General features: G+C 38.1%; 1 protein-coding gene across 1 annotated transcript in view; it reads right to left on the reverse strand.

Moving 5' to 3' along the window:
- Positions 1 to 13,707, reverse strand: part of ACAD11 (acyl-CoA dehydrogenase family member 11) — a 99,911-nt gene that overhangs the window by 18,513 nt on the left and 67,691 nt on the right. Inside the window, 4 exon segments of the mRNA XM_027585903.2 lie at positions 1,082 to 1,236; positions 2,114 to 2,185; positions 4,218 to 4,303; positions 5,123 to 5,189. Of these exon segments, the coding sequence (XP_027441704.1) occupies positions 1,082 to 1,236; positions 2,114 to 2,185; positions 4,218 to 4,303; positions 5,123 to 5,189 (380 nt within the window).

Raw genomic sequence — 13,707 nt, forward strand, 5'->3', positions numbered from 1 at the left:
TTCTTACTTCCTCCCACAGTGTCCATCCACAGCTGAACTCCTTGCCCTCCCATATACCAAAGGGGTTTCCCACAAATTATTCCTAGGTGTGCGCCATAAAACAGGCCGTATTTTTCTGTAAGAACAGTGTTACAACTAAATCACAGATATGCTGAATAATATTTCACAAAAAGCAAACACAGCCTATAGGAATTTAAGGTAAAAAATATACTATGAAATTTTAAAAGATGCTCACAAAGGTACTTTACAAGGGGACCAATGTACTAAAATATCCATGTCCAGCAAACACAAATACAATTTTATCACCCCAAGTATGACCTAACACTAAAATGTTAGCAATCCTAAGTACTGAGTATTTAAAAACAGTTTTTCTTGCCTTCTTAAAAGTTAGAAGGGCTTTTGGGAGATGATTTGAATATCCCACTTACAAAGTTTTCCAAGGAAGTCAGAATTACAACTTCTTTTCCCTCTTGATAAATATTCTCTAATTTTGGTTATATCGCCCACATGTAACTATATTGTTTATTGTGCTTTGTAAACAACAGACTCTGTAGTACTTAATTTATAGATGGGAATTCAAAAAATCATGAACATCCCACCAAATACTGGTCTCATTTCTACTTGCATTTCTCCAGTAACAGGGAACTCACTTCCTACAGAAGCAGTCCATTCCATTTTTAGATCTCTCTCCTTTCACTGAGTTTTAGGTTATTTTCCTATTCCTCATGTATTACTAATTCCCTTCAGAAAACCAAAGAACAAGGCAAATCCCCCTTCCCTATGCCAGCTCTCTCATATCCACAGAGAGTGCTAATGTACTGGGTTCTCTAGAGAACATGAGTCTGAGAAAGTTGAAGGAATTGTCCATACTCTGTGCTGTGTTGAAGCACATGAGGAATTAACCTTACAAAGTTAAAGATCTCTCATCAAACTACATTTAAGTACAGACAAATATACTTTGTGGAAAAAAAGCATCTTATTTATGTAGAGGAGATCTCCCTATGATCAAATAATGCTGTTTTGTTTCAAGGTCAGTGAGTGCATCGGGCTACAATAAATTCAAATAAGTAATCATCCTTACATGTGAAAACAGTTTCTTCTTAAAGGCCACCCTTTGTGTTGCCCGTTCACACATAATCTGCAAAGCGCGTTCTGCCACTCCTACTGTTCTCATACAGTGATGGATTCTGCTGGGTCCAAGGCGGCCTTGGGCAATTTCAAATCCCCTACCTTCACCTGTAAGAAAGAAAGGAAACATGAAAGTGGCCATAGCCCACACTTCGTTATTTACACAAATTTTGAAATATGATGAGCTGCCCCCTCAATGAGAATGGCATTCTGGTAGGAAAAAAGCTCTATAATAACGTTTATTATTTATGGAACTTTGATTTCTATGTTTTTTAAACCACCACTGTTAAACATTTTAATCCAATTTAAGAACTGTCTCTAACTGTGCATGTATTTTATAAGTGCTGCAGTGGTTACAAAGGTAGGTAAGACATAGTCCCTCCACTAGGAGTTCAGAATCCAGAAGTAGGGACAAGGATGCTAGGGATAAGGGATCGGAGGAGAACAAAGAAAGGCAAAGGGGAGACAGATTGTATCCTGAGGGCCTGGCAGGCAGCAGGGGCTTGTTGAGTGGATGGGGTGAAGAACACAAAACCTTTCCGAAAGAAGTGCCACCTGAGATGTTCTCTGAAGGTTGGGTAGGATTCCAATAAGCAAGAGGATGAAGTCATTCCAGGCATTCAGTATGCAAAGTTATTTAGGCTTCTAATGTGTTTATATATAAAACTTGAATTCAGAAAGTACACTGAGGCTTTCTTAAAACAAGTAGAGGCCTGAAAGTCACGTTTTAGGAAAAAGTATGTTGCTCTTGTACATTTTTTGTATTTAGCTATGTTTTCAATTGATGTGATATATAAAACCATATCAAACACTTAAATAAAATATTGTTCCATGCAAGAAACCCACCGTGAAAAAATGTTCCCTTACAAATGGGGTAAGAGGGAAAAGTATCTAAATCAAGATTCATTTCCTATCTTTTCCAGATTTAGGCCTGAAAATATTTTAGTACACAGTACTGGAGAATCATTTTTCTAACTTATCTCACCTAGTATTAAATTGGTGACAGGAACTCGTACTTGATTAAAATGGATCTCAAAATGTCCTCCATGGAAATTATCTATAAAAGAGAAAATATAATTTTAAAGATCAAAATGAGTTGATCAAAAAATATTCATATATAATTAATAATTACTCAAAGAAATTACTCAGAAGTAGGACTTAAAAGCCTCATATATTCCTAGGCAGACCCTGAGTTCTGAACCCCTAGGATCCCATAGCCCAGAAAACTCTTCAACTGTTCCACTTAGAAGAGATTTTAGAAATCATTTGATCTAGAGTTTCAAATTCATTTTCTGAAGTTGTAGAGTTACTAAAATGGAAGGTGACTTCACAGATCCAATCAGATTATCTTATTATTTTATTATTGATTCTTCTTTGAGATTTTTAATATATGGGCTTCCATAGAAAATTTTGCTTGGGGAAAAAAAAAGCTTCCAACAGTTCAAAAATTGAAAGTGAGTAATGTAATTCAAGTTTCTTATTTTATCTTTGTGTAAATCAAAGCCTGAAGATGCAAAGACCCTCCTGGAAGGGACAGAGCAGGCTGAGCATTCAAGACAAAGCAGAGACTGGACCTTGAGGTATGTTTACTCCCAGTCCAGGCTTGTTCACTACGTGTTTGCCTCTTGGAAATGTTGGCATTTCATGGAGGCTGGGAACACTTTTGTCTTTATATCATATCGCCTACCCCTCCTCCTGCTCCCCCCCCACCCACATCAAGTTCTGGAGATAATCTCATGCTAACTCCACACCCTTTTCCTGTCAGAATAGACATTAATAATCAACCTTCTCCCTGTTTCTTTTGGCCTTGGGCATGGGAGTTGGAGAGGGTGCTGGTGAATTTGTCTCACAGAAAATTCAAACACAGGTACTGCAATGGAGGTGATTTCCAGGCAACTTAAATTATAAATCCATTTTGGGGGTTTTCAGGCCATTGCTCTGCAACCTAACAAATCCCACTGCACAATTTGCTCTAGTGAGCTTGTTCCTCACCATCCTGCAAACTACACTTAATTTATGGGTGTATTCTACAGCTGCATCCTATGGAAGGTGATGTCAAATATTCTATAAAAACTCCAAGTCTTACATCTGCTACTTGAACATTTTTATTAGCCATATTCAACAATAAAGAGAAAGCCAGGGTCACCACAGAAGATCACGTGAATCAGGTTCAATAAACTTTTCCATAGCATTTACCTGCTGACTTGCTATAATATACTTATTTACGTGTTTGTAGTTATTGCTACTGTCTCCTTCCCCTAGCATGTAAGCTCGGTGAGGGCAGAGATCCTAGCTTATTGTGTTCACTAATGTATTCTAAGCACCTAGAACAGTGGTCAGCCCTCAATAAATACTGGTTGAGTCAATGACTTGAGCAGCAAGGGAACAATGAACATGAGCCTGAGGTGGGTGGCAGGAAACAAAAGTATTCTTGCTTTTTAGAAATTCCACCCAAAGGACAGAAGGAAGGAAAAGTTTTGCATTCAAATCAGTCAAAACTCATTGCTTAGTAATAGCTTTTGTAGTTTGATTGGTTAAGAAAGCTAAACTTGAAGACAAAAATGAATTTTATTGGGGTGCCTGGGTGGCTCAGTCAGTTAAGCATCCATCTCTTGATTTTGGCTTGGGTCATGATCTTTGGGTCGTGAGATCAAGCCCCTCATTGGGCTACGCCCTGGGCGTGGAGCCTATTTAAGATTCTCTTTCTCCCCCTCTGTCCCCTACCCCCATTCTCTCTCTCTTACAAAAAAAAAAAAAAAGTGAATTTTATTGTGGATTACTTAGATTTAATTTTTCTAAGTCTATTTCATTAATCCATTCTCCTGGATAACAGACACAGCAGTCTTAGTTGCTGTTCCTTGAATACCATCTACCCTTTCCCAAAAGTAAACAAAATGAGGTCCAGTGCTACATCACTTCTCTTTATTTGCTCTGAGTTCCACTGGCATTTATACTAAGACAGTTGTCAGCACCAAAGGATTTCTAAGAACACATCTCCTACATTATAACGCTATCTGTTCACTTCAGTGTTACTGCATATTCCAGTCATCCTGCTTGCTAATGCACACTCATGTTGGTTGAGTACTTACCCATGTAGCCAAAAACTGACAAAGGTCTTATTATTTCTACTCCAGGTGTGTTGATAGGAACAAGAACCATGCTGTGTTGTTTGTATCTGGTTAAAGAAAAACAGATGTTAGGAAAAGTGTGCTAAGTGGAAAAATAAAACAGATGCTAGGTGGAGTTGCAATTGTCATTTTTTTGTTGTTATGTAATCATGTAAGCAATGATGTCTGGAATGGGAATTGTGTAAAAGATATACATCAAGCAGAGTTGGATGCAGGCTGTGATCTGGAACAGTAACAATGATTTGAAAATAAGTTATTTGAGGCTTCTCATTGCTCAGCAATGGAAACTGGGAACTGATACACAATATCAAATGTTGCAAGACTGTATGGCCTTTGATCTATATATCTAATCACTTAATTACTTATAGACAGTCCTGAAAATTTTTATATGTTTTATAATCTGATCCAAACAGCTTTCAGGATTCAGCAACACTTTTTAATACAGGAAATTCCACAGTGAAGAACATAGAGCAACACTCCCTAAAATGTTTCTTAAATATAATCTTATAGTGAAATCACTGTGAAATACAAATATTTAATCTAATATTTTATATTATTATGACTTGTAAGTCCAAATGGTGCATTAAAAAAAAATCTTTTTAGAGAGGGAAGAAGAGACAGAGGGGTGGGAGAGGCAGAGGGAGAGAGAGAATCTTAAGCAGGCTCCATGCCCAGTGCAGAGCCCTACACAGGGCTCAGTCTCACAACCCTGAGGTCATGACCTGAGTGGAAATCAATAGTTGGACACTTAATTGACTGAGCCACCCAGGCACCCCAACCAAATGGTGCATTGTAAGTAAATTACGTGGGTAGAAAGAGCAATTCTTATTCCCAAATAGATCTCTCAATCACAATTATTTTATTACCTGGTTGCAGAGGCATTTTTGGTTCTTCCCAAAACAATTGCAATTGTGCACTTTGGATTTCCAGCTCCTAAAACCAGGGGGAAAATGAGCAGAATACATCATAAAAAGAAATTTTTAGTCTGACATTTCACCCTAAAAGTTATAATCCTTCCAAGTTTATCTGGCAAAAAAATAGGAAGAAAACCCTTGATTCATTAAAAAATGCTTATGTGCAAAACTGTACATCATCGAAGAAAAATGACCAGGCAAAGCCAAGAGTAGACTCCATCAATGAGAGCTGCTGCACAAATATAACCAGAAGTCGAATCTACAAAACAGCTGCAACCCTTAGATAAAGTGACGGGTCTCCCATTCATACTCATTTCAGCATGTCAGAAAGGCTGTGAAATTCTTCTAGCATATTTCCTCCTGTTTAGATCTCCTGTTTTCTGACATATGAGCAATAAAGTATTACAACTCATATGGTATTAACTACCCAGCCAGTGGCTGAGAAAGACCTCATTTCCCCCACCATGGAGTTGGGTGAAGGTGAGTTGGTCTGAGGATCTCAGTACATATCCTGACTATACCATTTGGTCAAGACATACTAAGGAGCAGCTGAGGATTATTTGCTTGGAGTTGTCCACATATATAAGGCTCTGATTCCACCGTCAGTAAGCCTAGGTTCTCATTTTTTTATTAAAGGTTGGGAATTTGAAATATAAAGTTCTTTCCATTTTAATGCAAACTTTTATTTTATTACAGTTCAGAGCTCTATGGCAATTCCCCAAAGGGGCCTTCTTACAAAAACTATATTTCTTTTTCACCTGTTAAGCATCTGGTCCCTCAGGGAAACTACCATTTAACTGGCTTTCTAATTACAAGGCCACACACCACAGGGCCAGACTAAGTTAAACACATCCGTACAAAGCCTTTAAACAAATTATCAGCTTCTTTTTTCTAACTTCTTATAAAAAAATGGTTTCAAGGATCTGAAATCATATGAACATTCAATGAGAACTATTGGGAATTATGTCAAATACAGCAGTGCCCCCTTATCCACAAGGGATATGTTCCAAGATCCCCAATAGATGCCTTAGACTGTGACTGGGCCAATCCCTATATATACTGCTTTTACCTATACAAACACATCTATGATAAAGTTTAATTTATAACTTAGACATAGTAAGAATTAACAACCAATAAAATAGAACAATTATAACAATATACTGTAATAAAAGGTTGTAAATGTTGATTAGGCAAGAAATAGAGACCAAGGCAAACAGAGATAAAGAAACACCAATCTAGAATTTGCTAGAGCTCAGAATGGAAACCAAATTGGTAGCTTGCTTATTTATTTATTTAATCAATTTATTTATTTAGAGAGCATGCACATGAGCAGGGGCAGAGGCAGAGGAAGGGGGAGAGAAAAAGTCCTAAGCAGGCATTGCACTGAGCGAGGAGCCCGACTCAGGGCTCAATCCCACGACCCTGAGATCATGATCTGAGCTGAAATCAAGAGTCGGATGCTCAACCGACTGAACAACCCAGGCGCCTCTTGGTAGATATTCTAAAACCAACTTGGAGACATTCAAGAGTGCAGAAATTTGTTTGTCCTCCATTACTCCTGAGATTCCACTGAAATAAATATATAAAAGTATAACGAAGGCTCAGCCATAACAGAAAAGAAAGTAGAGAAGGTGAGGCATAGGATTGGGGATGTTGGTGGTCACCAACAGATGAAAGATTTTAATAAATAGCTAGGAAGCAGATGAGGCAAGCTGATCAGTGAAATGGGCAGAGAAGTCAGAGTCTTGAAAATGATGAAAAAACTGCAAAGGAAGAGGGTTCTGGTCTCAGAGTCAGAAGGTATGACTGAGAAGCAAGGCTACCAAAGGTGAATTAATTCAAGATTTATAGGTGGGCAGATGTACCAGGTGGCCCTCCCATAGGCAGGTATGTGACACATAGCCTGAAAAAGAGAAGTATGTAGCATGTTACAAAAAAACTGAATAAAATTATTCTGAGACTTGGAGCCGGTAGCTTGAAAACTAGCTTCCCATCAGTGACTCTAAACTGAGTCCCAGTCCTCCTCCACCAAAACTTTCTTTATATAATTCCCACCTAGGAGAGAAACATGGCTGGAAAAGAGCTCTGTGAAAAACTGCACCATCTACCCTCGCTTTTCTCTTAAGTATGCCCAGAAAACCAAGGATCTGTTGTATGAGAAGAGAGTCTGCAGCATTAAAGAGAATGACTGACCAAAATAAATAAACTGTAAAACTGACCATAAAGGAATAAAATAAAACAAGAAACAGAGAGAACCTAAACAGAACAAAACGAGTTAAACCAAACAACAAAAACTCTAGTTGATGTAATTGGAGAGATTCAAATGTATTGCAGCCATAAAACCAGAAAAGGATGTTATGAAACAGGAACAAACAGAGAACAAGAAAATAAAAACTCTTAGAGATTAACATATGACTGCTAAGCATAAAGTTCAATAGAAGCACTAAAAATCAAATCAAGAAAATTTCCCATGAGCAGAGGAAAAAGTCAGAGGCTGAAAACAAGAGAGCAAAGATAAGAGACACTTAGAGCAAAAATATGAAGCCTAAGATCACAGTAAAAGAGGTCTAATAAAAAGAGAAAACAGTCCAAAAAAGGAGAGAAAAAGGGAAGAATTTATTAAAGAAACTTGAAAGTTCTCTAAAACTGAAAAAAAAAAAAGTCTTTAGATTAAAAGGGCCATTGACTGACAAGAAGAATCTATCTCTAGATACATGCTTGTGACATTTCAAAACATCAACAATAAAGAGAAAATCTTAAAGGGTTTCAAAAAGAAAAAAAACAAGTCATCTCTAAAGAAACGAGGATTAATTAGACTTGCATCAGATTTCTCATCAGCAACAAGGGATGCTAGATGAAGAGTTCAATCTAGAATTCTATACCCATCCATAGTATCAATCTCTGTGATGGCAAAATAAATACCTACCCATTCAGACACACAAGATCTCAGATAATTTTATCTACTTATGCATTTCTTCTTAAAAAGTTAGGAATGTACTCAAGCAAAATAAGGAAATAAATTAAAAAAAAAAAGGCATAGGGTCCAAAAGATGGTCGATCCTAGGAAAGAAAATATATGGAAATCCCAGGATAATTGTACTGAAGTATGCCTAAAAGATAATCAGTTCAGACTGGAATAGGAAGAATAAAGACTCCAAGAGAAAGTTTTCCAGAAAAGGGAAAATTTAGTATGATTACAGGTACAACTTAAAGGCACATGTGTATATATGTAAGGGGGAGCAGATATAATATGATATAAGTAAATCATGCAGTGAAAGAAAAATTGCAATTAGAAACTCCAGGAAACGAATTTTTAAATATACAAGTGAACCATGATTCAAATATAAAACCAACTAAAATATGGCATGAATTTAAGTAATACATACAGCATAAGAAAAGCTATTCTAATTGACTTTGATGCTAGAAACACTCTTCTTGGAATGGCCAAGGTGATATTATACTGCATTTGTTAGAGGACATGAAATCTAACATACTACTTAGACCACCACTGAACAATATTTACACAGTCCTATAAGGCAAGTGCTTTGTGTTGGTTTTCAATGTTTTGAGTCATCCTGTGGTCAATCATGATTTTGCAAAACAGAACATAAATGTTAGTAATCCTGACAATGTAAAAGTAGAAGCTGTTGCTGACATAAGGTATGATATGGAAGGGAGGATAAAAGGTAGAGAAAGGGGTAAGAGTACTCGTATTCTTATGTTATAAAATGGATCTTGAAGAGATCCTGTCAAATGAGGATGTAGAGGACAGATTTAGAGATCATTTCAAAGTCTAAGAAGTCATCAATCGAAAATTTAAAACAATATCTAATTAGGAAAGGGCAGAGAGTTATAGTACAAATGAGTGAAATCATCATTATTCAAATTGGGGGGTCAATGGATGAATAGATGAATAAATTGGGAGAGAGAAAAAAAGCATTTTGTCTAAAATTAGAGGAGAAACCAGAGAACTAAAAATAGAAAATGTTAAATGAGTTTTCTCTAGGGTATGACACTGGGGTGTGGAGGGATGGGAAATAGCATGCTCTTAGATATCCTCTAATTTGTTACCATTTCTAATTGAATAATTACTACTACTTTTTTTTAAAAGATTTTATTTATTTGATAAAGAGAGAGTGCATGCAAGTGGGGGAGGGGCAGAAGGGAAAGGAGAGGAAGAGAATCTCAAGCAATCTCCACGCTGAGTTTGGAGGCCAAATGTGGGGTTTGATCTCACAACCCCGAGACCATGACCTGAGCTGAAACCAAGAGTCAGACTCTTAACTGACTGAGCCACCATGTGCCCCACTACTACTACTTTTAAAAACATTTTTAAGAACTACCCTACCATCCTGTAACAAATCTGTAGATCTCAGTTAGAAGGAGACTAAGAGACCTGCTGAGTAAACAACAGAACGTTTTTTTCCCTCTTTCCTTATCTCCTTTTAATCTGAATGTTATTAAATCAGCCAGCTGTGGAAAAGCCATTGCCAAGCATAAGGTGGGGCATTTCCCCACTTCCTCCTATGTGATAATACATAATTCCAGAAATCATATATACATGCTCTGCCTTACAAAGTACTCAAATTGATAAAAACACTAAAAATAGATTTCATCTGGGAAAGGGAGGGTAGGGGATGGAAGGCAGTGTGCCTAAAATGGGTGATTCTGTTCATCTCTAGGCTGGTAGTAGAATAAACATCTTAAACAGATTTAGAGCTTGACTCACAACACTGCTTTCTCCATGCCAAAGACAGATCAGAACATACAATCATACATACATACTCTGGCATTCACCCTTTGCTTCGCTTTATTGCACTTTGCAGATACACAGGGTTTTTTTATTTTGTTTTTTTTACAGATTGGCAACCCTGCATGAAGCAAGTCTATCAGCACCATTTTTTCCAACAGGATATGCTTACCTCATGTCTCTGTGTCACATTTTGGTAATTCTTGCAATATTTCAAACTTGTTCGTTATTATTATATTTGTTATGGTAGTCTGTGATCTTTGATGTTACTGCTGTAATTGTTTTCAGGCACCAAGAACTATGTCCATACCAAACTGCAAACTTAATTGATAAATGCTGTGTACCTTCTGACTGCTCCATCAATCAAATGTTCCCCCATCTCTCTCCCTCTCCCTCTCCTCAAGCCCTTCTATTCCCAGAGACACAACTAGAAATTAGGCCAATTTAATAACCCTACTAAGGCCTCTAAGTGTCCAAGTGAAAGAAGAGTGGCATGTCTATCACCTTATATCAAATGCTTTTAGAAATGATTAAGTTTAGTGAGGAAGGCATGTTGAAAGCTGAGATAGGCCAAATGCTAGGCTTCTTGCATCAGTTAGCCAAACTGTAAATGCAAAGGAGACATTCTTGAAGGAAATTAAAAGTGCTACTACAGTGAACACACAAATGCTAAGGAAGCAAAACAGCCTTATCACTGAAACAGAGAAGGTTTGAGTGGTCTGGATAGAAGATCAAACCAGCCACAACATTCCCTTAAGCCAAAGTAAAATACGGAGCTAAGCCCTAATTTTCTTCAGTTCTATGAAGGCTGAGAGAGATGAGGAAGCTGCAGAAGAAAAGTTTGAAGCCACCAGAGGTGAAAGGGAAGAAGCCATCTCCATAACATCAAAGTGCAAGGTGAAGCAGCAAGTGCTGATGTAGAAGCTGCAGCAAGTGATCCAGAAGATCGAGCTAAGATAACTAATGAAGGTGGCTGCGCTAAGTAAAAGATTTTCAATGCAGACAAAACAGCTTTATGCTAGAAGAAGATGCCATCTAGGACTTTCATAGCTGGAGAGAAATCAATGCTTGGCTTTCAAGCTTCAAGGACAGGGAGACTCTCTTGTTAGGAGCTAATGCAGCTAGTGACTATGAAGCCAATGATCATTTACCATTTGGAAAATCCTAAGGCCCTTAAGAATTATGCTAAAGCTAATGTGCCTGTGCTCTATAAATGGAACAATGATGCCTGGATGACAGCACATCTGTTTGCAACATGGTTTACTGAATATTTTAAGCCCACTGTTGAGACTTCCTGCTCAGAAAAAAGATTTCTTTCAAAATATTATTCCTTATTGACAATGCACCTGGTCATCCAAGAGCTGTGAAAAAGATGTACAATGACATTCAGGTTGTTTTCATGCCTGCTGACACAACGTCCATTCTACAGCCCATGGATCAAGGAATAATTTTAACTTTCCAGTTTTACTATTTAAGAAATACATTTTGTAAGGCTTTAGCTGCCATAGCTAGTGATTTCTCTGATGGATCTGGGCAAAGTAACTAAAAACCTTTAGGAAAGGATTCACCATTCTAGATGCCATTAAGAACATTTGGGATTCATGGGAAGAAGTCAAAATATCACCACTAACAGGAGTTTGGAAGAAGCTGATTCCAGCACTCATGGATGACTTACTCAGTGGGGGAAGTAAGTGCTGATGTGGTGGAAATAGCAGGAGAACTAGAAGTGGAGCCTGAAGATGGGACTGAACTGCTGCGATCTCATGATAAAACTAACGGATGAGGAGTTGCTTCTTATGGATGAGCAAAGAAAGTGGTCTCTTGAGATGGAATCTTCTGGTGCAGATGCTGTGAACATTGTTCAAATGACAATAAAGGATTGAGAGTATTACATAAACTTAGATGATAAAGCAGTGGCAGGTTTGGGAGCACTGACTCCAATTTTGAAAGAAGTTCTACTATCATGCTACAGAGAAATCATTCATGAAAGGATAAGTCAACTGAGACAGCAAACTTCACTGTTGTGAAATTATAAGAAATTGCTCTAGTCACCCCAACCTTGAGCAACCACTACCCTGATCCGTCAGCAGCCATCAACATCGAGGCAAGACCCTCCCAGCAAAAAGACTGCCACTTGCTGAAAGCTCAGATAATGGCTAGCCCTTTTTTTGCAATAAAGTATTTTTTTAAGCATGTACTTTTAAAAATTATTTATTTATTTAAAGATTTTATTTATTTGACAGACAGAGATAGGGAAAGAGGGAACACAAGCAGGGGGAGTGGGAGAGGGAGAAGCAGGCTTCCCGCTGAGCAGGTAGCCCAATGTGGGGCTCGATCCCAGGACCCTGGGATCATGACCTGAGCCGAAGGCAGATGTTTAATGGGAGCATGTACTTTTTTTTTTAAAGATTTTATTTATTTATTTGACAGAGAGACACAGTGAGAGAGGGAACACAAGCAGGGGGAGTGGGAGAGGGAGAAGCAGGCCTTCCACTGACCAGGAAGCCCGATGTGGGGCTTGATCCCAGGACCCTGGGATCAGGACCTGAGCCGAAGGCAGATGCTTAATGACTGAGCCACCCAGGCGCCCCTAAGCAAGTACTTTTTTTTAAAACATAATGCTATTACACACTTAGTAGACTGCTATATAGTGTAAACATATATGAACTGGGAAACCAAAAGATTCATTTGACTTGCATTACTGCAGTATTTGTTTTAATGCAGTAATCTGAACTGAACCCACAATGTTTCCAAAGCTATGTCTGTAGATGATTTCATCTATGGCTAGAAAGGAAGGGAGAAGCCTTTTAACTAACTGGAACAGGTAAAATTTATTTATTTATTTGAGAGAGAGAGAGAGCACGAGCAGAGGGAAGAGGCAGAGGGAGAAGCAGGCTCCCCGCTGAGCTGAGCTGAGCTGAGACCAACTTGGGACTAGATCCCAGGACCCTGGGATCATGACCTGAGCTGAAGGCAGACACTTAACCAACTGAGCCACCCAAGTGCCACTGGAACAGGAAAAATTTTAAAAAACAACCTTAAATTGGCCATTAGATGCCACACTAATCAGATAACAAATATGTTAGGCAAAACTGTCTCTTATTTTTTTCCCCAAATATATGATTTATTGTCTGTATTTTGTATGAAATAAAGAGCAAAACTACTTTCTTTACCCACTGGGCTTTTGAAACACAATCATATTACTAAATCCAATTATTTCAAATAAAATATAAAGTGATATTAAAAAGGAATGAATCTGTTTTTAACGAGAGGAAAAATACAAGCATTTTCAGAAATACAAGAGAAATGTAATGTTCAAACAGAACACTTTACAAAACTTTGAAAAGTCTCCAGTGTTGGGGCACCTGGGTGGCTCAGGCATTAAGCGTCTGCCTTCGGCTCAGGTCATGATCCCAGGGTCCTGGGATCGAGCCCTGCATCGGGCTCCCTGCTCTGCAGGAAGCCTGATCCTCCCTCTCCCGCTCCCCCTGCTTGTGTTCCTGTTCTTGCTGTCTCTCTCTCTGTCGAATAAATAAATAAAATCTTAAAAAAAAAAAAAAAGTCTCCGGTGTGCATTGACATTAGACAACAAAGGCTGTGAATTCAGGTTAAACATACTTATTTTATATCAACCAATAATAAATGGCATTTTGGAGTTTCTGGAATTTATACATACACACACACACACAAATGGACACAAAGAGAGAAAAAGAGAGACTTTTAGAACTGCTTTAGGTTCACAGAAAATTGAAGGGAAGGTACAGAGATTTTCCATATATGGCCCCCA

The sequence above is a fragment of the Zalophus californianus genome, chromosome 1, assembly GCF_009762305.2.
Source record: "Zalophus californianus isolate mZalCal1 chromosome 1, mZalCal1.pri.v2, whole genome shotgun sequence".
NCBI lineage: Eukaryota > Metazoa > Chordata > Mammalia > Carnivora > Otariidae > Zalophus > Zalophus californianus.